This window comes from Bubalus bubalis, chromosome 1, assembly GCF_019923935.1.
Source record: "Bubalus bubalis isolate 160015118507 breed Murrah chromosome 1, NDDB_SH_1, whole genome shotgun sequence".
NCBI classification, from domain to species: domain Eukaryota; kingdom Metazoa; phylum Chordata; class Mammalia; order Artiodactyla; family Bovidae; genus Bubalus; species Bubalus bubalis.
The window spans coordinates 99,199,156-99,224,522 of NC_059157.1; the positions used below are offsets into that span (position 1 = coordinate 99,199,156).

At 39.6% G+C, this 25,367-nt stretch overlaps 1 protein-coding gene across 6 annotated transcripts in view; it reads right to left on the minus strand.

The window, feature by feature from the left end:
- The window catches only part of MORC1 (MORC family CW-type zinc finger 1), a 171,297-nt gene that overhangs the window by 132,544 nt on the left and 13,386 nt on the right, over positions 1-25,367 (minus strand). For 3 of the 6 annotated variants that reach the window (XM_025283715.3, XM_044941636.2, XM_044941629.2), the window contains 5 exons: positions 22,914-22,982; positions 18,555-18,645; positions 17,798-17,906; positions 11,420-11,579; positions 9,552-9,657 (listed from right to left, as the gene is read on the minus strand). In XM_025283715.3, coding sequence (XP_025139500.2) covers positions 9,552-9,657; positions 11,420-11,579; positions 17,798-17,906; positions 18,555-18,645; positions 22,914-22,982 — 535 coding nt within the window. Of the gene's footprint in view, positions 1-9,551; positions 9,658-11,419; positions 11,580-17,797; positions 17,907-18,554; positions 18,646-22,913; positions 22,983-24,125; positions 24,708-25,148; positions 25,333-25,367 lie in introns of those variants that run through there. The other 3 variants (XM_044941647.2, XM_044941651.2, XM_044941642.2) reach the window with 3 other exon arrangements.

The following is a 25,367-nucleotide window of genomic DNA, read 5'->3' on the forward strand; positions in this document are numbered from 1 at the left end:
GAACAACTCTAGCCAAATAATTTATATAGACAATAACAGATTATGACCCTGAAAATAGAAAGAATGAAAAAGAACCCAAGGATCCAAACTACATATAAAAAGAGGAAGAGCAAGAGGTTGAAAGATAAAGCAAGTGTGATAAAATACCACATTTGTGGAATCGTAGTGAAGTATATTGGAATTCTTGGTATTATCTTTGTAACCCGTTCAAAAAGTTTAAATTATTTCAAAAAAAGGTAAAGAAGAAAAAATATCTGCATTAAATGGAGTATTACTCAGCCATTAAAAAGAATACATTTGAATCAGTTCTAATGAGGTGGATGAAACTGGAGCCTATTATACAGAGTGAAGTAAGCCAGAAAGAAAAACACCAATACAGTATACTAACACATATATATGGAATTTACAAAGATGGTAACAATAACCCTGTGTACGAGACAGCAAAAGAGACACTGATGTATAGAACAGTCTTATGGACTCTGTGGGAGAGGGAGAGGGTGGGAAGATTTGGGAGAATGGCATTGAAACATGTAAAATATCATGTATGAAATGAGTTGCCAGTCCAGGTTCGATGCACGATACTGGATGCTTGGGGCTGGTGCACTGGGACGACCCAGAGGGATGGAATGGGGAGGGAGGAGGGAGGAGGGTTCAGGATGGGGAACACATGTATACCTGTGGCGGATTCATTTTGATATTTGGCAAATCTAATACAGTTATGTAAAGTTTAAAAATAAAATAAAATTAAAAAAAAATAAAATAAAAAGTCATCACCAAAAAAAAAAAAAAAAAGAAAAAGAAAAACATCAGTACAGTATACTAACACATATATATGGAATTTACAAAGATGGTAACAATAACCCTGTATACGAGACAGCAAAAGAGACACTGATGTATAGAACAGTCTTATGGACTCTGTGGGAGAGGGAGAGGGTGGGAAGATTGGGGAGAATGGCATTGAAACAAGTATAATATCATGTATGAAACGAGTTGCCAGTCCAGGTTTGATGCACGATACTGGATGCTTGGGGCTAGTGCACTGGGACAACCCAGAGCGATGGTATGGGGAGGAAGGAGGGAGGAGGGTTCAGGATGGGGAACACATGTATACCTGTGGCGGATTCATTTTGATATTTGGCAAAACTAATACAATTTTGTAAAGTTTAAAAATAAAATAAAATTAAAAAATAAAAGAATAACATAAAATAAAAAAAATCTAATAAATTGACAATTACTGAGAAGAAAACTAGATGGTATATTTTAAAACTCAAGGTGCAGAATAATTTCTATAGAAGAAGAGAGATTAAAAGGAACTGGGGTGGAAAGTGAGGAAGCAGTATTACACTGATTTGTATGTTTATGAAGTTCAATTTGTTTTCAATAATTTAATATATGTATACTACTTGAAGCCCTTCCCGTCATACACACTCCATCCTCTTCACCAAAGATTAATGCCCCTGGAACAGGTGATGGACCACCATGTAAACAAGCAAGAGTGAGATGTAGTAAAGAGTAAAGAAAACAAATACACAGATCCAGGATTCATTGGCATATCTTACATGTAATTGCAAAGTCTTTATGCAGTTCAGTTCAGTTCAGTCGCTCAGTTGTGTCCAACTCTTTGCGACCCCATGAATTGCAGAATGCCAGGCCTCCCTGTCCATCACCAACTCCTGGAGTTCACTCAGACTCACGTCCATCGAGTCAGTGATGGCATGCAGCCATCTCATCCTCTGTCGACCCCTTCTCCTCCTGCCCCCAATCCCTCCCAGCATCAGAGTCTTTTCCAATGAGTCAACTCTTCGTATAAGGTGGCCAAAGTATTGGAGTTTCAGCTTTAGCATCAGTCCTTCCAAAGAAATCCCAGGGCTGATCTCCTTCAGAATGGACTGGTTGGATCTCCTTGCAGTCTAAGGGACTCTCAAGAGTCTTCTCCAACACCACAGTTCAAAAGCATCAATTCTTCGGTGCTCAGCTTTCTTCACAGTCCAACTCTCACATCCATACATGACTACTGGAAAAACCATACCCTTGACTAGACGGACCTTTGTTGGCAGTAATGTTTCTGCTTTTGAATATGCTATCTAGGTTGGTCATAACTTTCCTTCCAAGGAGTAAGCGTCCTCTAATTTCATGGCTGGTCACCATCTGCAGTGATTTTGGAGCCCAAAAAAATAAAGTCTGACACTGTTTCCACTGTTTCCCCATCTATTTCCCATGAAGTGATGGGACCAGATGCCATGATCTTCGTTTTCTGAATGTTAAGCTTTAGGCCAACTTTTTCACTCTCCTCTTTCACCTTCATTAAGAGGTTTTTTTGTTCCTCTTCACTTTCTGCCATAAGGGTGGTATCATCTGTATATCTGAGGTTGTTGATATTTCTTCTGGCAATCTTGATTCCAGCTTGTGTTTTTCCAGCCCAGTGTTTCTCATGATGTACTCTGCATAGAAGTTAAATAAGCAGGGTGACAATATACAGCCTTGACATACTCCTTCCCCTATTTGGAACCAGTCTGTTGTTCCATGTCCAGTTCTAACTGTTGCTTCCTGACCTGCATACAGGTTTCTCAAGAGGCAGGTCAGGTGGTCTGGTATTCCCATCTCTTTCAGAATTTTCCACAGTTTATTGTGATCCACACAGTCAAAGGCTTTGGCATAGTCAATAAAGCAGAAATAGATGTTTTTCTGGAGCTCTCTTGCTTTTTTGATGATACAGCAGATGTTGGCAATTTGATCTCTGGTTCCTCTGCCTTTTCTAAAACCAGCTTGAACATCTGGAAGTTCACGATTCATGTACTGCTGAAGCCTGGCTTGGAGAATTTTGAGCATTACTTTACTAGCGTGTGAGATGAGTGCAATTGTGCGATAGTTTGAGCATTCTCTGGCATTGCCTTTCTTTGGGATTGTAATCAAAACTGACCTTTTCCAGTCCTGTGGCCACTGCTGAGTTCAAACAGGAGATGGCAAGAGTGAACGTTGACATTCTAGGAATCAGCAAACTAAAATGGACTGGAATGGGTGAATTTAACTCAGATGACCATTATATCTACTACTGCGGGTAGGAATCCCTTAGAAGAAATGGAGTAGCCATCATGGTCAACAAAAGAGTCCGAGATGCAGTAGTTGGATGCAATCTCAAAAATGACAGAATGATCTCTGTTTGTTTCCAAGGCAAACCATTCAATATCATAGTAATCCAAGTCCATGCCCCAACCAGTAACACTGAAGAACCTGAAGCTGAACAGTTCTATGAAGACCTACAATACCTTTTAGAACTAACACCTAAAAGAGATGTCCTTTTCATTATAGGGGACTGGAATGCAAAAGTAGGAAGTCAAGAAACACCTGGGGTAACAGGCAAATTTGGCCTTGGAATATGGAATGAAGCAGGGCAAAGGCGAATAGAGTTTTGCCAAGAGAACACACTGGTCATAGCAAACAATCTCTTCCAACAACACAAGAGACAACTCTACCCATGGACATCACCAGATGGTCAACACCAAAATCAGATCGATTATATTCTTTGCAGCCAAAGATGGAGAAGCTCTATACAGTCAGCAAAAACAAGACTGGGAGCTGACTGTGGCTCAGAGCATGAACTCCTTATTGCCAAATTCAGACTTAAATTGAAGAAAGTAGGGAAAAGCACTAGACCATTCAGGTATTACCCAAAAAAATCCCTTATGATTATACAGTGGAAGTGAGAAATAGATTTAAGGAGCTAGATCTGATAGATAGAGTACCTGATGACCTATGGACGGAGGTTCGTGACATTGTACAGGAGACAGGGATCAAGACCATCCCCATGGAAAAGAAATGCAAAAAAGCAAAATGCCTGTCTGGGGAGGCCTTACAAATAGCTGTGAAAAGAAGAGAAGTGAAAAGCAAAGGAGAAAAGGAAAGATATAAGCATCTGAATTCAGAGTTCCAAAGAATATCAAGGAGAGACAACAAAGCCTTCCTCAACGATCAATGCAAAGAAATAGAGGAAAACAACAGAATGGGAAAGACTAGAGATCTCTTCAAGAAAATTGGAGATACCAAGGGAACATTTCATGCAAAGATGGGCTCAATAAAGGGCAAAAATGGTATGGATCTAACAGAAGCAGAAGATATTAAGAAGAGGGGGCAAGAATACACAGAAGAACTGTACAAAAAAGATCTTCATGACCAAGATAATCACAATGGTGTGATCACTGACCTAGAGCCAGACATCCTGGAATGTGAAGTCAAGTGGGCCTTAGAAAGCATCACTATGAACAAAGCTGGTGGAGGTGATGGAATTCCAGTTGAGCTATTTCAAATCCTGAAAGATGATGCTGTGACAGGGCTACCACTCAATATTCCAGCAAATTTGGAAAAGTCTTTATTATAAACTTATAATTTCATACCAGTATCCACACAATGGGCTTCCCTGGTGGCTCAGATGGTAAATAATCTGTCTGCAATGCGGGAGACCTGGGTTCTATCCCTGGGTCAGGAAAATCACCTAGAGAAGGGGATGGCAACGCACTCCAGTATTCTTGTTTGGAGATTTCCATAGACAGAGGAGCCTGGAAGGTTACAATCCATGGGGTTACAAAGAGTCAGACACAACTGAACGACTGACACATCCACATAATAAGGTTGTATGTCTTATGAATGAAATTTAAAACATCCAAATTACAGAACTGCAATTCCACACCTGGCATCTACATAAACTCTCTGAGTAAGGAATGTCAAAGCAGAATGACAACGCTGTAGATTTTATATATGCCAATTTACACTAACCACATATGAGGTTAATGATGGGCACTGACTCATTTTAAAACCTTTCACCAGCCTGTCATCTTGCACTTTCTTAGTCCTACTACCCTCTATCAATATATAACCTTAGAAAATGACTTTTAATTTTAATAATCTGTGTGACTGTGATTGAAGGTTACTAACAACCACCAGTGAGAAGGTAAAAATGGATTAACTTGATTCTACTTGATTCTATTCTGCACAAATAGACTACTTCAAGGAAAAAAAAAAAGTTTGGTGGGAGAAAATTTTACAAAGGTTTGAGGTGTGGGACTTGGTTCAGAGTTCCAAAAACTACCATAATGTAAATTAATAAATAAAAATTGGGGTGTCCCTGGTGGCTCAGTGGTAAAGAATTCACCTGCCAATGCAGGAAATGTGGGTTAAATCCCTGATCTGGGAAGATCCCACATGCTGCAGAGCAACCAAGCCCATGCACCACATCTATTAAGCCTGTGCTCTAGAGCCTGGGAACTGCAACTACCGAGCCCACACATCACAGCTACTGAAGCCCACGGGTCCTAAAGCCTGTGCTCTACAACACGAGAAGCCACAGCAAAGAGAAGCCCCCACAACACAATCAGAGCATTGCCCCCTCTCACCTCAACTAGAGAAAAGCCCACACAAAGCAAAGTCTCAGCACAGCTAAAAATAGATAACAAATTTTTAAAAATTTGTCTAAACAGGCCCAAAAGAGACATCTTGTTTTCTGTTATTAGTTCACTTTTATTTCTTTAACATTTAGTGTTCTCAGCCCTCTCCAGCCCCTCCATTTTGTTCCACATTTTGATTTGTTACGAAGCTATATTTCATACCATCTTCTTCCCTTTCGAGAACCCTGCCTAAGCTTAACATGATATAATTCAACACTATTCTTTTTCTGTAGCTACAACTCTCTTTCTGCATGTTGCCCTGGAACCTCTGCACCCTTCTCTTGCACTCTCCACATACCACAATCACAGATCCAAACTCCAGTTTAATATATCACACATTAAATGCAAACTTCTGCCTCATCTGCATTCTGAAATTGTGAGATGACTGTTATATACCTACACATAATTTTTCTTAAGTGAAAGCAGTTTATCTTTAGACTGATACTGCCAAAGCACAAGCCACTGCCTTGTGCTTGAACATCACACTTAATGAAATTTTCATGAGGCTATTGTCATCTTGAAACAAGGCCCTGACAATGGTCAGATAACTACTGTTAGAGCCTCAGCCCAAGGTAAAATGATGAAGGATTTTGATTGCTAAGTTTAAAATAATAAAATATTGGTGATGCCAAATATTTGCAAGAACTGTATGAAAGTTCAGATCCTTTGACTCACTGGTTCCCTTCCTGGGAATCTGTCTTAAGAAAATAATTCAAAAAATAAAAAAAATACATGTTTACAAATATGTTTATTTCAACATTACCCACAAATAATGTGAAACACTGAGACTAATGTTACTATACAGAAATGCAGGAATTGTTATGTAACTTATGATGAATCAATGCAATGGCCACTTATTAAGAAATCATGAAATGAGGCTTATTAAGACTATACATATAACTTAGAATAAAGTTTAGAAGCAAATCATAAATGAAAAAAGAAAACTGAAAAATTGCCCTTAAAAACACTAGAATGGACAAATATAAATTAATAATTATGATATAGAAATTCTTTTCCTTAAAAAGTTTTAAAATATTGTTTTACTTTTGATTTTACAACAAGAAAAATTGGAAGAAAATAAATTATACCAGAAAATCAATTCTCTGAAGCCAAACAAAGCCTGAAAGCTTGGGTTTTCCTATTCCTACGTAGAAAATTAAATTATTTTCAGAATTGGCAGGACCACATCATCTAAGACTAAAGGTGAAAATTAGACAGTTCAAAACCTTGAAATTTGTTTTTGGACAGATGTCAAATCATGCCCTGTGGCTCCAAAGAGATACAATAGCCAGAATAGAAAGAAATAGTAAAAAAGTTGTTTTATTACAAACCACTTATTCTCAAAACCAAGATATATAAACTGCACTTGATTAGAAGTTCAAAGATCAGAAGTCATAAATGGAAGATGAGTCAAAAAAAGATCCATCTTGGACCAGATGCATTCTTTCGGCCTCAAGATTTAATGGTTTTACTAATCCCTTAGTGAATAGGAATTAGAAGTTATTGTCAGAATCCACCTACTTTTTAGAAGAGAAAACTGGCATTATTACTGCCTCCCCAGGAAGTAGTATTGCTCTCTCTACTTGGCACCAGCTGGTACTTACAAAAGAAACCATGAAATGTACTGCATCTTTAGTACAGAAATTATGCCACCTCTTTACAATATATCCTTCCTCATAAAATCCCATCCTTGTCTTTAGAAAACTTTTCTTGTGATTGAAATGTGAAACATTTTGTTGAAAAATCAATCAAATAAAAAATTGCAGGGTGGTCAATGTTCCAAAGTGAAATTGTGTATTTCCTAGGTCTGATCCATTTTCTTTATTTTGTAATTAACTGCCTAAATGCCTTAAGAGGGCTTCCCTGGTGGCTCAGATGGTAAAGAATCTGCCTGTGATGTGGGAGACCTGGATTCGATCCCTGGTCTTGGGAAGACCCCTCTGGAGGAGACTATGGCAACCCACTCCAGTATTCTTGCCTGGAGAATCCCCACACAGAGAGGAGCTTGTGGGGCTATAGTCTATGGGGTCACAAAGAGTTGGACATGACTGAGCAACTAAGCACAGCACAGCAAATGCCTTAAGAAGCTTCTGCTTCATTAAACAATCTGGGAACAGTAGGAATTTTCCCCGAAGAATTAGCTGTCAAAGTATTCCTCTAATAATATATTATTTCCTAATGCTAGTGTTGAAAGGCTAAGGCATTCTAACAGATAACTGTTTGAAAATTTGAGCTCAAAGCTGTTCAGTAGTATGAAATATTGGTTTTGGAACCAGTTCTTAAGTAGAGGACAAGGCCAGCAAGAGAGGAGGAGGCAGTAATGAAGGTGCCAGTAACAGTTCTGGGCACCCTTTCTGATACTGGCATATTAACGTTGGCAGAGGGGTTCCCAACACTTGTAGAACAGTAATTAGGTTGGATATTTAAAAAAAAAAAAACACCTTATTTCTATGTAAAATGAGAATTCCACATTTTAGAATGAGATGAGAAAAAAAATATACATTAGAAAAATATAGAAAAGATAATTTAAAGTGGGTTATCATATGTTAAAGTCTCTAACTGGGAAAAGAACTTTCAAAATTTCACCTCCAAGGAAAAAGAAAAAGTTGTCTAAGCTGATGTGCTTACTTGGGTCTCAACGCTGCTGCTGCTGCTGCTGCTGCTAAGTCACGTCAGTCATATCCAACTCTGTGCGACCCCATACACGGCAGCCCACTAGGCTCCTCTGTCCCTGGGATTCTCCAGGCAAGAACACTGGAGTGGGTTGCCATTTCCTTCTCCATTGCATGAAAGTGAAAATTGAAAGTGAAGTCACTCAGTCGTGCCCGACTCTTAGTGATCCCATGGACTGCAGCCCACCAGGCTCCTCTGTCCATATCTTAGTCTAAAACTTCACTGTCCAATACCGTAGCTTCTGGCCATACGTGGCTATTGAGCACTAGTCCAAGCTGATATGTGGTACACGTGTAAACCACACTGGATTTCAAAGATTTGGAATGGAAAAAAATTGAATGGAAAATGTCTTAATATCTTGCATACTGAAATTGAAATGATAATATGTTATATATATCCAATGAAATAAAAACATTGTTAAATTAATAACACCCATTTCTTTTTACTTCTCCTAATGCAGCTACTCATAAATTTAAGATGACATATATTGTTCATATTTTTGGCTTTCACTATATTTCTACTGAACCACAATTGTTCATTAAATGAATCAGTCCAGATTAAATTCCTTTAAAATCCCTTCTAAGTGCAGTATTCTGACACTAACAGAATAAAGGTTTAAGCTAATAAGCTTTTTTTCCCTTCTTCCTCTTTCATTAAGTGTTTTTATTATTGGAATATAATTGCTTTACATGTTACATTCATTTCTGCTGTACAACAAAGTACATCAGTTATATGTTTCCATATATCTCCTCTCTCTTGAGCCTTCCTCCCATGCCAGCACTCGAGGTCTTCACACCAAGACTGGTGCTCAGTACCGAGCACCGAGCCCAGCTCCCCGTATTACACAGTACCTTCCCAATAGCTACTTATTTCACACTTGGTAGTATATACATGTCAATGCTACTTTCCCAATTTGTCTGCTAATAAGTTTTAAATACAGAGTTAAATACAAAGTTACTTTAGAGAAATCTAGGATAATCACTATTTCATATTTCTCCACACTTTTTCACCCATGCCCCCTACTAATTTCTCATTGTTCCCTATGGATCCCCAATAGCCAAGAAAAATGAATATCCATTTATTTACTTATAAACTGCAAATAAGCAGTTCATAGGACCATTCTGAACTGTCATTCAGCAATATTCCTCTGAATCACCTCTGAAATATGAAAAATATTGATTCCTAGGCTTGATATCCAGAGATTCTGACTCAGTAGATGTGGGATAAGACAGGATCTTGTACTTCTTAAGAAACTGTCTCACAGGCTCAGTCAGATTTGGGAATCAGAGGTCCAGCCTAACATACTTTATCTGTAATTGGGGTAAAATGAATGGCTCTAGTGCTGAGGCCCAGTGGCCTCTGACTTGGAACCAGGATGCAGGTTTCCTAACCCCAGGTCACTGGCATCGTTGACACATGTTCTGACACTCATATACTCACTCTCCAAGAGCTCCAGCCATCAGTATATCTTCTCTGTCAGTTTTAACATCCAACTCAGGTTCTCCACTAAGCAGAAGCTTCAAGTTATAAATAACCAGCAAAGTACCTAGTGGAAAAATAGATGTTTGACTTTTGTCAATATTTGACTACACTAAACATTAGTCATGGTGCTATTATCTCACCTAGGGAATTAAGCCTGCTATAGACTAAATTTTCTTTTGTACTTCAGTAAATAAACTGCCTTGGTAAGTTTCAATATATATGTCTTATAGTAAATTCCACTTTCTGCCAAAGAGCATTGAGTTTCTATAGCATTGTGCTTTCTTTTAACTAGTCAACTTCTTATGTCTTTCAGTGTGGATTCTTCTCATAATTTGCATTATAAAAACTGTTAGAAGCCTGAGCCAAATTTGTATTATAGGTAAAACTCTCATTGCCAGAACTGAAATCAATGCACATAAGAACAAAGATGAATTTTTACCATTTGCATAAATATGAAGTATTGCTTTGTATAAATGTGTATAAATATGAAGTAGATACTAACAGAGGTGTTGGTAAACTTTTTCTGTAAAGGGCCAGAAAACAAATATTTCAGACTTTGCAGGCCTCTTAAAACTGCTCACAACTCAGCTCTACACTCTAGTATGAAAGCTGCTGCAGGGAATACACAAATGAATGATGTAGCTATGTTCCAGTAAATGGTAATTAAGAAAAACAGCCATGGGGCCGATTTGACGTGCAGGCCCTAGCTTGCTGATCCCTGCTCTAAAGCACAGTAAACAAAAACAACCCAAATTGTTTATAAAGTTGATTATAATATAAAGACAAACAGCACTGTCAGAGAAATGTGAAGAACAACCAATTACACTTTTCTTTTTGGTAATACTAAAATGGAGAGAACAGCAGAGTGACTAAGAATCTGGACTTGGACTTGGGAGCCTAAATACATGTGTCAATACCCTGGACCAACCATTTACTATCACAATGACTTCAGGTAAGTTTCCTAATCTAGGTGATAGAGCTCATGAGGCACTTAAAACACAAGGGTTGTTTTGAGGATTAAATGAGTTAATTTTTATAAGGCATTTAGAAAAGTGTTCAGGAAATAGTATATCTTTCAGTAGTATATACATCAGTATTTCACAATTATAAGGCAACTAAAGAGATTATACATTAACCATCCTTAAAGTACACCATATATCTTAATAAAATGAATATTTAAGTGCCATTATTTTTCTTCTATGAGACAGGGAAAAGGATGACATAAAACATTACTTTTAAACAAACTGCCACAAGTTAGAGGAGAAATTTGCTATAAACATAACATAAAACAGAATTTTAATATACACAGAACAGAATTTTGCACATTAACATTAGAAAAAGCAGAATGCAAATAGCTTTCTCTAGAGCAGGAACCTTTTTGCTTCTAGATATGAAAAGTGGTACAAGTCTGGAGAAAGACTGCCACAGAAGCCTGGACTTGTTACTTTATAAACTGCTAACTCTCTTATAAACTCTGGGGTCATCTAGTCTTGGATACTGTAGTAAAGCGTCTCCTGACACAGAGAGTTGGGGAGAGAGATTATCTCTGGCAGAGATTGTGATTCCCTATGATCATAGCCTGTGTCAACCTCTCCTTACCTGGTTTCACCAGGCTGTTACAAGTACAAACATTTCTTCCAGTGCCGGTGACTTAAGAGTTATTCCTGTTTGGATTCTCTAAGACAATATTTATATAAATAAAATGAATAACTGCCTCATATGAGATTCCACATGGCATTTTAAATAGAAATCATATTTACAGTCTTTTGTATGACACTGAAAACAAACATTTCCACATTAAAATTTCAGGGTTGTGATGATCTTACCACATTTGCCGTAGATCACATTAAATTGCTGCATCAATTCAGCTTCAGTTTTAAATGGAGAATATTTATAAATTATAGACAATTCTGTTGAGAATTTTTGAGGATCATCTGTGAAAGATTCTCTGGTTCTTGTTAACCATGAAGGTATTGGAACCACAACCTATTAAAAAAAACACATCAATTTACTATGAAATACACAAATAAAAACCATCATTTTTTTTTGGTCTGACCCTAATTCAGTCCAAATTATACAATGCTAAGTTAAGAGTGTACTTGCCCCAGGTATTCTAGTTTGATAAGGAAGAGGCACAAAACAAAAATGTATACTTAAGAGTTTTATTCTAAAATGTTCCACTACAGAACATGGTGACTGATGGACTCTACCTCAGCCCCCTACAGAATTATGGGTCAGATGGCAGAGGGAACAACAGTATCAGAATTTCAGAAGTTGAAAAGTATGACAGCACATCCAAGTAACCAATCCAAAGCCCATACCAGAAATGAGAAGCACCAGACTGATTTACAATTCAGAGCTCCCTCAAAGTCTCAGAGATTGATGGCATGAACTAACTCTCAAGGTGGGGGTAAAAGAAGAGAGCTACAAACAGTCCAGCTCCCCATCTGGCATTAGCTCCTCCCCCTCCTCCATAGGGAATGGATGTTTACTCTGTGGAAAGAGTGGAACAAAGCATGTCTGGATTAGAGGATATGTCAGGCACAGTTGGCAGGTGACCTTACTGAGGCTGTGTGCTTAGCCACTCAGTCGTGTCTGACATTTTGGGACTCCATGGACTGTAGCCCACCAGGCTCCTGTGTCCCTTGCCTGGGGATTGTCCAGGCAAGAATACTGGACTGAGTTGTCATGGCCCTCCTCCAGGGGATCTTCTCAACCCAGGGATAGAACCTAGGTCTCCCGCATTGTGGGCAGATTCTTTACTTTCTGAGCCACCAGGGAAGCCTATGAATACTGGAATGGGTAGCCTATCCGTCCTCCCAGGAATCAAGCCAGGGTCTCCATGGCATTGCAGGTGGATTTTTTACCAGCTGAGCTACCAGGGAAACCCTTACTGAGATTAGAGGGATTCAATGAAAGTACACATATTGGATGCTGAGAACTGCAGGTCTCTTCTCTCATTTGGCTCCCAGGTTCTGCCTGCTAGACCTTCAGGTAGAAGACTGTAGGAGTCTTCTTTGAGATACCTGACTACCCCAGAGGGAAAGACATAAGGAAAATTTCACTGAAGATTACTCAATAAAACAGCCCGGTATGTATTATTGTGACCTGCATGGCTGCCAAGCCCTACCCACACTCTCAGAGCTTTCAATTGGCATTTTTATTGGACTAACCTTAAAATCTGGAAAACTCAGCAGTGGCCACAGGACTGGAAAAGATCAGTTTTCATTCTAATCCCAAAGAAGGGCAATGCCAAAGAATACTTTAACTATCGCACTGCTGCTGCTGCTAGGTCACTTCAGTCATGTCTGACTCTGTGCGACCCGACAGACAGCCTCCCACAAGGCTCCCCCGTCCCTGGGATTCTCCAGGCAAGAACACTGGACTGGGTTGCCATTTCCTTTTCCTATGCATGAAAGTGAAAAGTGAAAGTGAAGTTGCTCAGTTGTGTCCGGACTCTTAGCGACCTCATGGACTGCAGCCTACCAGGCTCCTCCGTCCATGGGATTTTCCAGGCAAGAGTACTGGAGTGGGGTGCCATTGCATTCTCCGAAACTACCGCACAATTGCATTCATCTCACAAGCTAGTAAAGTAATGCTCAAAATTCTCCAAGCCAGGCTTCAGCAATATGTGAACCATGAACTTCCAGATGTTCAAGCTGGTTTTAGAAAAGGCAGACAAACCAGAGATCAAATTGCCAACATTTGCTGGATCATTGAAAAAGCAAGAGAGTTCCAGAAAACATCTATTTCTGATTTATTGACTATGCCAAAGCCTTTGACTGTGTGGATCACAATAAACTGTGGGAAATTCTGAAAGAGATGGGAATACCAGACCACCTGACCTGCCACTTGAGAAACCTGTATGCAGGTCAGGAAGCAACAGTTAGAACTGGACATAGAACAACAGACTGGTTCCAAATAGGAAAAGGAGTACATCAAGGCTGTATATTGTCACCCTGCTTATTTAACTTCTATGCAGAGTACATCATGAGAAATGCTGGGCTGGAAGAAGCACAAGCTGGAATCAAGATTGCCAGGAGAAATATCAATAATCTCAGATATGCAGATGACACTACCCTTACGGTAGAAAGTGAAGAACTAAAGAGCCTCTTGATGAAAGTGAAAGAGGAGAGTAAAAAAGTTGGTTTAAAGCTCAACATTCAGAAAACTAAAATCATGGCATCCAGTCCCATCACTTCATGGCAAATAGATAGGGAAGCAGTGGAAACAGTGGCTGACTATTTTTCTGAGCTCCAAAATCACTGCAGATGGTGACTGAAGCCATGAAATTAAAAGACACTAACTCCTTGGGAAGAAAGTTATGACCAACCTAGATAACATATTCAAAAGCAGAGACATTACTTTGTCAACAAAGGTCCATCTAGTCAAGGCTATGGTTTTTCCAGTGGTCATGTATGGATGTGAGAGTTGGGCTATAAAGAAAGCTGAGCACCAAAGAATTGATGCTTTTGAACTGTGGTGTTGGAGAAGACTCTTGAGAGTCCCTTGGACTGCAAGGAGATCCAACCAGTCCAGACTAAAGGAGATCAGTCCTGGGTGTTCATTGGAAGGACTGATGTTAAAGCTGAAACTCCAATACTTTGGCCACCTCATGTGAAGAGGTGACTCATTTGAAAAGACCCTGATGCTGGGAAAGATTGAGGGCAGGAGGAGAAGGGGACGACAGAGGATGAGATGATTGGATGGCATCACTGACTCAATGAACATGGGTTTGGGTAAACTCTAGGAGTTGGTGATGGACAGGGAGGCCTGGCTGGCTACAGTTCATGGGGTCACAAAGAGTCGGACATGACTGAGCCACTGAACTATAGTCTATATTAAAGTAGTCAAGATTAACAGTCATCTAAGAAAAGTCTCTAATGTGACAGACAGAGACCATACAAAGCAACTCAGTGGTAACAAAAACTATAAGAGGAAAATGAAAAATTCAAAGGAAAAAATTAAACATAGTTAATATCTTCAGAGCTCTAAGCAGAAATATTGTATTTATGAAATAAGAACTATATATCTTTCAAAAGGAATATTGAGAGACTAAACTCCAGTACTTCGGCTGCCTCATGTGAAGAGCTGACTCATTGGAAGACTCTGATGCTGGGAGGGATTGGGGGCAAGAGGAGAAGGAGACGACAGAGGATGAGATGGCTGGATGGCATCATTGACTCGATGGACGTGAGTCTGGGTGAACTCCGGGAGTTGGTGATGGACAGGGAGGCCTGGCGTGCTGCGATTCCTGGGGTCACAAAGAGTCGGACATGACTGAATGACTGAACAGAACTGAACTGAAAAAGACTCTTTAGAAATAAAGAACATGATTACAAAAAATATCTATAAGAGGGCTGGAAGATAAATGTTAGAAAATCTCACAGAAAGCAAAACAAAAATTTAAGGATGGAAGATGGATAAGAAAATTAAAACCATCTTTGGACATCCACAAGCTAAGAACAAATGTAAAATGAGAGAAAAGATAATATAGATGGAAGAAAATCATCAAATACTACAGGAAAATAGCACAGAATTAAAGGACATGAGTTTTAAGACTGAAACATTCAACAAACACCCAGCACAATGGGTACAAATAAACCCACCCAAAGGCAAAACACTGAAATCAGAACACTGGGGAGAAAGACCCTCAGAAAACAGAGGGGGCGGGGAGAAGAATGGGTCACACAGAAGACCCAGGAATGAAGAAGGCTTCAAACTTCTCACTAACAACACTAGAAATCATATGATAATGGAGCAATGCCTTCAAAATCATGAAAAAAAAATCATTTGAAGAAAAAAACATCAAGACAAACTATCATTAAGTGTTTGGGTAGGAGAAAAACATTTTCATGCATGTGAAGTCTCAACATGTTTTATCTTTTATACACCCTTGCTGAGAAAGCTAATGGAGGGTGTGTTACACCAAGAAGAGGCAGAAAGCTAGGGAAGATGATCTGAAACTAGAGAGATGAAGAGAACTGCCAGGATGACGGCAGGGGCAGATCCCAGGATGGCAGCTGAACACCACCATGGATAGCAGGAGTGTGAGGGGCCGCATTTAAGAAGACTGCAGAGCAGAGTCCTTCAGGAAAGTGGAACTGACAAAACAGCAGGTGAAATTGTCCGGCAGGAGACTGGCTTGCCCACTGGGATTAACACAGTGACAAAGACACAGAAAACCAAGCAAATATTCAGTGACAGTGACAAGTACACAGAGCACTAAGCAAACAATCATTAACTGTCAATTAAAATAAAAAATTCTGCAGGGAAAGGAAAAATAGCTTATGATGTGGTATAATTGTGTACAGTATAGTGCTTATATAGTCTCAAAATAAAAATACTGAATATTTGACACAACCAAAATTAAAATCAAGTTATATTGAAGATGGAGAATTGGAAGGATGTAGATGTGTGATAGGAGCAAAGAAAAAGTAATAGATAAATCCTCATCTTTTATAGTGGGAGCTTAACAGATAATGCCGAAATCAAATCAAGAAGTAACAATACAAGCATGTTACACAGAAATTTGCAGGAAAATATCAAAATAATCAGCTAACATTGTTAGCTGCTGTATATTGTCACCCTGTTTATCTAACTTATATGCACAGTACATCATGAGAAATGCCAGGCTGGATGAAGCACAAGTTGGAATCAAGATTGCCGGGAGAAATATCAATAAAGTTCGGCAGTTCATCTCTCTAGTTTGGCAGTTCATCTCTCTAGTTCCGAATATTCATTGAGGGACTGATGCTGAAGCTGAAACTCCAATACTTTGGCCACCTGATATGAAGAACTGACTCACTGGAGAAGAAATGAGATTCCCAGCATCTTTCCCTGATGCTGAGAAAGATGGAAGGCAGGAGGAGAAGGGGAATGAAGAGGATGGGATGGTTGGATGGCGTCACCGACTCTATGGACATGAGTTTGAGCAGTATCCAAGAGTTGGTGATGGACAAGGAAGCCTGGCGTGCTGCAGTCCATGGGGTGGCAAAGAGTCGGACACGACTGAGCAACTTAAACGAACCTTGTTGAAAGTCACTGCCACTATATAAGTGGAAATGAGAAGGTCACTGGTTTTACTTTTTAAAAAAAGAAAAAAGGCAATGGCTCATTTTAGGAAAGCTATAATCGCAGCTTTGGCCCAATTTCCCATGTCCTTTACACACATAAAGTACAACACAAATGCTTAAAGTATTGCTTTTCCTCACGTCAGAATCCCACTCAGCTACTTTCTGTTGCTTCTAGACTACTCCTTTTAACTAGCCCGACTCCAGCACTACCAGCAGGCATGCTGGGCTCCTGCTGGACAATCCTACATTTCCATACTATCCTCCAAACCCCGCAGTCATCTCAGGTCTGAGACTTGCCACGCGCCATTTCTCACCACTCCAGCCTTTCCAGATGCAAGTGATCTTTTCCCCATAAACTCTCACTCAAGGCTTTCTAGTCTCTTCATCCATATCCTGCTTTTGACAATTTACTAATAGCAGGAATACACACTCACTGAACAGCATGCTTTTAAAATCCCTTCATTTTGTTATTTATCTAATTCATACATGTCTGCTTTATTTTGTTACTAACTGAAAACACTCTGATGGTCAGGTGGTCTTCTTGTTTTCTACCTTCCACAGGGTATATCCAGCGCTGGCAGACAGCAGTTACTCAACGTGTATTTGTTATACTGAATTATAACTGATGTTCATAATACTAAAACTCAAATACTGCAAATTAATGTTTCTGGGTCAGAAAAGAGAGTTAAAATTATGGTCAAGCGAGTAATATTTTAAAATCTGTTTTGCATTCAGTTTCTTCAGATGTTGTTTTCCAAGTCTTCTGAATTCAATATTCTATTTACTTTAAAAGTGATAACCTATTTATGGTTAGGTGGTGGAAATGTTTTGCAGGCTTCTTCCAAAAAGCTCACAGTGCCAAAGGGAGCTTCTTATTATGGAAGATATGTGTACATGGATAATTAAAATAATGTTCTGAAAACAGGCTAGGATTAGAAAAACTATTCAAAAAAAGATCAATAGGACAGGCCTCCAGTGACCCCAAAATGGGCAGCCATCCTCTATTTCCCAGATGTATTCCTAAATTTCTAAATCATAATAGGAAAGCACCCATGATAGACTTTACCTCCTGAAATGGTAAATTAAAATAACTTTATTAGCATGGAAACCAAAGGAATCAACCCTTACCTCACTCAGACCTTCTCTTTCACAAAATGTCTGAGAAAAAAATACACAGGTCATCGTTTCTTCCTTCTTTGTAAAAAGAATAAAGTCCTTTCCAATCCTCATGGATCCGCTATATTAAAAATCAAGAATATAATGGTTTATATCTCAAACATTAGCGAAAAGGGACAGGGGAGCACAATATTGTTCTTTTCACTGAAATGACTCCACTGTTTTGCTGACTCTTAACCAAGGGAGTGTAAAATAAATTTTTCTCTTTGTTTTCTCAAAACAGAGCAGAGTTTGAACTAATCCAGCCCCATATTCTCACTTAAGATATGACTACTGAGATAAGGTGCTGTCCAGGGCTGCAGCAAAGAAGGATCATCTGGTACGTGCCACACAGGTAGCCGTGGCCCCATGTCCTCACTTTTCATTGAGCAGACTAATCACATAAGCTCTGGACACATATAACGCCAGTGCAAAGACATGCATTAAGAAACAAACACAGAAATGCAATGAAGCTCTACGGTACACAGGTGTTACTTCCCAGTCTCTGAAAAGGAGATTCATCCTCTATTTGTGAATTAAATTTTAAAACACTGTAAAGATTTAAGCCAGTTTGGGCATGGAAATTATAAAACAAGGTAAGACTCTTCGGTTTATATTATTTTTTAAGTTTTTCAAACTTGGATCATTCTCAGTAAGACTTCCTTTAAGCAAATATCATTCCTGATAATCAATAAAAATAATACTTACATTATAAGAAAGAAGTCCTCACCTTTTAAGGCCATTGCCATATTGCCCAATAAACTTTAAGGTTGATAACCGTTTCTTGGATGTTCCAAAGTAAATGATATCTGATGCTTCCTCTGCAATTGACAAAGATGATATAAGTGGTTAGGACATAGGAGTCTTCACATTGTTCAGAGGTCTAGTTGTCAGGATGTCACACATATATTAGGGCAGACCCATACTTTTTACATGAGTGCAGAGAAAATGATCTTTGTCAGGCTCCATAATCTCTGACCAGGATCTTAAGAGCAATGTACTGACAAGAGGTCAGAGAGACTTAGCTGTGCGACCCTGGGAAGTAGAGCCTTAATTTCCTTGACCCTAAATGGGAGCTATTAACACATGACAGATTGTTGACAAAGATAAAAGGAATAAATGAGATGATGTGTCAACCTTGAAAACAATACATGCCATTTGATAAATGCTAATAAATTAAAGATGCTATAATTATTTGTACCACTGGTAATTTTTCCATGGTTTTGGCCCTTATCCAGCCCCATGTGAGGTTGCTAACTGGGGAAGAAGGGCTATCAATTTCTGACTTTGAGAGTTATTCTCCTGATCTCTCCAGGCATTCTGGAATTCTGGAAAAGAATCCTCTTAACTTCAAAACATACATACCTCCAAGAAACAGGCATGCTCCCAGGGAAAGGAAAGACAGAAATGGGTCTCCCAGTTGGGCTACATGCCCTGGATACACACCCCAGATCTGTCCTAAGGACCCTGTGTCAGGCTGGGTACAGACATGCTATAGTGCAGTGGCATGGTTGTGTAAAGCCACTCCACTTGTCTGAAGCTACCTGGACATTTTATCACATGCTCTTACTAAGGGTTGACGATTAGATGAGGGTATCAATAATGATAGTATTAGCTACCTCTTATTGATCATTTCAGTATATGCCAGGGACTACAGCATATACTTTATTTGCACCACCTATTTAATATTTACAACAAGCCTACAAGGAAGATATTATCTGCATGTTACAGATGAGGAAATTAAAGTTTCTGAAGTTTATGTAACCTTCCCAAGGTCACTCTGATAAATGGTACCCCCCAGAACTATAACCCAGAGTTGTAGACCAAATCCTACAGTTTTTTATCACACGCTGAACAGACTCTCATGTACGGTGGCCAGAGTTCTGAGCACATGGACAGAACACTGAATAAGACAGACACGATCCCTGTCCTCAATAACTTTATGTCATGGAATGAGAAAAAAGCGGACAAACAAGATCCTTTCGGAGAGTATTAAGTGAGGGAAACAAAACCAGGAGAATATTACAGGAATTAACAAAAATGTAGTTTGCAGACAGAATGCTCAGGAAAGACCTCCTTCATAAGGTGTCCTCTGACTTGAGATTCAAATGATGGAGGGCCAGCCAGGTGTGGCTGGGGTGCTATAAGCAAGGGAGTGCAAGGTACGAGAAAAGGTCAAAGAGGTGGACAGAGGCCAAGTAATGCAAGAAACTAAAAGTGTTGGGGAGTATGAATTTTATTCTAAAGTAATGAGAAACGACTAAGGGCTTTAATCAAGGGCATCGCTATGATCTATTAAAAGAAAAAAGTCCACTCAGGATTGCTTTGTGAGGAATGCACTATAAGGGGGCAAGGCTGGAAGTGCAAAGAGTTTGGACATCACCTCTTCCAAAAGGTTGAGCCTGATCCAACTCAGCTTGGACAACTGATAGATTTTATTTTCAGTCAACGCTTGCGTTCCAATGTTAATAAAGAATTGCTCTCAACACTAGTGACCCTTCTTAAAATACAACTGTACCTGTCAACTGAAGTGTGGATTTCTTCTGAAGAGTTCAATATTTGTCACTTGTCTGTGTTTTGATTATTTTGTTTTTGGACCCATGTAAAAGAGTTGCTTCTTTTTTAAAGAATTGCCTCAGAATATATCACACATGGTCTTTGACTATTTAGACCAAGATGTCTTCTGAGACTTGAATATAATTGCTTTAGTTTTTATTCTGAGCTTCTATTAGCACTGACGATCATTCTTTCCTCTGGTGTGGAACTGACCAGAACACTTCCATATTATTCGAACTCCCTCACCGTTTGTTAAATCTGGCTTGTGGGATATACGCAACTGTTATAAGAATTCTAGGACTTCTCTGGTGGTCTGGTGGTTAAGAATCTTCCTGCCAAATTAGGGAACATGGATTCAATCCCCAGCCCAGGAAGATTCCACATGCTTTGGGGCAACTAAGCCCAGGTGCCGTAACTGCTGAGCCTGCACACCCTAGAGCCTGTGCCTTGCAGCAAGAAAACCACTGCAATGAGTAAACCCGCACACCACAACCCCCACTTGCCACAACTAGGAGAAGCCTGCACACAGCAACGAAGACCCAGCACAGTCAAAAATAAAATAAATAAAACAAAATGAAGAATTCAAGGATAAGGTATCTCAATTCATGAAAATCCTTTCCCTAAAGGAATAATATCTCAATTCCACAGCAAACAGTAATTTGTACCTACTATGTACTGCCTTTTACTAGCCTTGAAGATACAAAGATAAATCATGCAATGCATGGCAGATGCTTTCACTATAATGAGAACAGTCAATTGAAGTAACTAAACCTTTGAATATGCAGGGAAGAAACACAAACCACTAAAAACAAGAAAAGGTGACCCCTACACCTGAAGGTTAAGCAGAAAATTTTAAACAGTGTAAAGCCACTTGAAACTGCCTCGGGTCTCTTGCAAGTAGTACCTGCAGGGTGTGCTACAGATCATCTCAGAGTCCATCCAATTACTGTTTGGTTCATTCATTCCCAGATGCTTTTCCTTATAATGGATTAAAGATCTAAACATAAGACCAGAAACTATAAAACTCCTAGAGGAGAACATAGGCAAAACACTCTCTGACTTACATCACAGCAGGATCCTCTATGACCCACCTCCCAGAATATTGGAAATAAAAGCAAAAATAAACAAATGGGACCTAATTAACCTTAAAAGCTTCTGCACATCAAAGGAAACTATTAGCAAGGTGAAAAGACAGCCTTCAGAATGGGAGAAGATAATAGCAAATGAAGCAACTGACAAACAACTAATCTCGAGAATATACAAGCAACTCCTACAGCTCAACTCCAGAAAAATAAATGACCCAATCAAAAAATGGGCCAAAGAACTAAATAGACATTTCTCCAAAGAAGACATACAGATGGCTAACAAACACATGAAAAGATGCTCAACATCATTCATTATCAGAGAAATGCAAATCAAAACCACTATGAGGTACCATTTCACGCCAGTCAGAATGGCTGGGATCCAAAAGTCTACAAGCAATAAATGCTGGAGAGGGTGTGGAGAAAAGGGAACCCTCTTACACTGTTGGTGGGAATGCAAACTAGTACAGCCACTATGGAGAACAGTGTGGAGATTCCTTAAAAAACTGGAAATAGAACCGCCTTATGATCCAGCAATCCCACTGCTGGGCATACGCACTGAGGAAACCAGAAGGGAAAGAGACACGTGTACCCCAATGTTCATCGCAGCACTGTTTATAATAGCCAGGACATGGAAGCAACCTAGATGTCCATCAGCAGATGAATGGATAAGAAAGCTGTGGTACATATACACAATGGAGTATTACTCAGCCATTAAAAAGAATACATTGGAATCAGTTCTAATGAGGTGGATGAAACTGGAGCCTATTATACAGAGTGAAGTAAGCCAGAAAGAAAAACACCAATACAGTATACTAACGCATATATATGGAATTTAGAAAGATGGTAACAATGACCCTGTGTACGAGACAGCAAAAGAGACACTGATGTATAGAACAGTCTTATGGACTCTGTGAGAGAGGGAGAGGGTGGGAAGATTTGGGAGAATGGCATTGAAACATGTAAAATATCATGTATGAAACGAGTTGCCAGTCCAGGTTTGATGCACGATACTGGATGCTTGGGGCTGGTGCACTGGGACAACCCAGAGGGATGGTATGGGGAGGGAGGAGGGAGGAGGGTTTAGGGTGGGGAACACATGTATACCTGTGGCGGATTCATTTTGATATTTGGCAAAACTAATACAATTATGTAAAGTTTAAAAATAAAATAAAATTAAAAAAAAAAGAAATCTGTACCTTACATCTGTCATTTTTCCAGCAACACTGATTTATGTTCACTTTTGGTCTTGCTTCAGATGGTTACAATGAATTTACTCTGTCAGAGGGAACACTTAAGCCTAAAAAGCTCAACAATAAGTCTGGGGTTTATTTTCCCTAATAGCTCCATACCAGTTTTTATGTAGATAGCTCAATTTATTCTTATTTATTTTATGGGTTTTCAGACTGTTTGTTCTAACAGGCAGGTAGGAATCTAAATAATTAACTTACCAGGGCTCATACCACATCCATCATCCAGGAAGCACAACATGAATCCACCCTGCAGTTCTTCATTATCCACTGTAAGGGAAAGCAGTTATTACTAATAAATAGTGGGCTTAATTTGTTCATCAGAAAGGCATGCTGCTCACATAATTATTTGTCCTCCTCAAATGCAGCCACTGAGTGACAGAGTTATGGCACAAGGAAGAAGCTCAGAAAGTCATCTTGGCTATAGTTTCATGAGAAACTGCAGCAGGAAAACAATCATGCAACAAAAGGGCTTTAAACTGACTTAAAACATGTTAATAAATGACATATACAGCATGAATGCTGCAGTCCATGGGGTCGCAAATAGTTGGATACAACTGTGCGACTGACCTGGACTGACCGCATGACATGCCCTGTTTTGGAATCGGACTGGTCCTTTAAACTTCAGGTGTTTTCTCCCTGGAGGAGGGAATAAAAGGAGCCAGGGATGTGACTCCAGGATCTCTCTATCAAATTGATCAATGCTGATACCCTTCCACCAAAGCACTAATTTCAAAGTCAATCCAGGTCATTCTCATTAAACTCATCAGGCTCTCTTCCAAGTAGCTAATTCCCATAAGAGCCATTTGTGGCTGCTTCTTAGTGGCAGCAAATATCTACCTCTTGAAAATGTAAATATTTTTGAAAACACCTAAGTTATTTGGAATCAATTTTGATGATGAAGAGATATCATTCAATTACATAATATAATCTCTTATTTAAAAATTGTGAAGTTTTAACTAAAAGTAATGAAGACTAATTTCAATGCACAGTTCGTAATCTGGCTTTCAAAGTAATTTCAACATTTAGATATATCAATTCTAAGAAGCCTCTCTCTTTCGGTAACAACTTTATTGAGAAATAGATTACACATAAAAAAGCTACACATATTTAACATGTACAATCTGACACATTCTGACACAGGAAAATACCTGTGGAACCATCACATCAAGGTAGTGAACATAACCGTCATCCCAGGTGCCTCCTCCTGCCCTCTGAGGTCTCTCCCTTCCGACCCTTCCATGCTCTATCACCCCCGGCCCATCTCCGGGCAGCCACCGATTTACTAATTCCATCCTTGCAGATTCATTTCTAGCATATCAGTGAAGTCAACTCTGTGTTCAATGGTTACCTCTAATCCACATTTTTTAAATGTTCAAGATAATCTATAAATAAGTACCTAAAAAATCTTACCTGAGCTTTCTGTGTTCATAATGTTCTGGTCATGTGTTCACTTGTAATCCCCTCTTCTCCAATTCACTTCCTGTTTACAAACCCTTTGGATCTCCCCAACCATCTCATTTCTCCAGCTCTTCTCTCTAACTGATTTCTGGTCTGCTTACCTCAACTTCTGTGTCAGAATATTCCTACCCTCTTTACGAATTTGCTCTGTTCAGCCCTCCCCTGACCAAGGCTGATACTTCTCTACTCAACTCCAGTTGAGTTCTCTGCGCAATGCAGTAGTTCTCAACCTTGGTTGCATATGTGAATCATCGGGAGATAGTTTAACTGGTCTCGGATGGAGTTTAGGAATAGCAGTTCCTCCTGATTACCCTAAGGTTTATCAGAACTCGGAACCACCTGACACAAGTCTCAGGCTATGCAGTTGCGACAACTGATTTTGCAGCTCTTGGTATATAGTTCTCATCTAAGAAAGCAGGGCATTTTTTTTGGTGAATGGTAGAAAAGACTCAAAATTCCCAAGAGTTACATACGCATGCTCAGTCACTCAGTGATTTCTGACTCTTTGCAACCCCAGAGGAGCCTGCCAGGTTTCTCTATCCATGGGATTTCCCAGGCATGAATACTGGAGTGGGTTTCCATTTCCTTCTCTGGAGAATATTCCTGATCCAGGGAGCCAACCTGCATCACCTGCTCTGGCAGGTGGTGTCTTTACCACTGAGCCACCTTGGAAGCCCATACAATGCTTAATTGTTCTATAAATTCCAATGCGGGCTTATAGACAATCACCACCTCAAAATGTAATATTCCCTCCCCTAGTACTGAGGCTTGGCCTTGTTTACTTCAGTCCCTTAAAACTATGGATATCAGATTGATTTCTATCAGTTAAGTGTGTGTGTGTGTGTGTGTGTGTGTATGCGCACACGTCTAGTCACTCAGTCATGTCCGACTCTTTGCGACCCCATGGACTGCAGCCTGCCAGGCTCCTCCGACCATGGGATTCCCTAGGCAAGAATTCTAAGTGGGTTGTCATACCCTCCTCCAGGGGATTTTCTTCTGACCCAGGGATCGAACCTAGGTCTCCTGCATTACAGGCAGATTCTTCACCATCTGAGCCATCAGATAAGTATGCATGTCCAAAGCAAACCACAGCACCTTCTCCCTCGTCAGACTACCTCCTCCTTCTGGTGCTTCCTGCTCAATAAATGGCATCACTCTGCCATTAGGCTTTGGCTGCCTAAGTCAAAGTCTCAG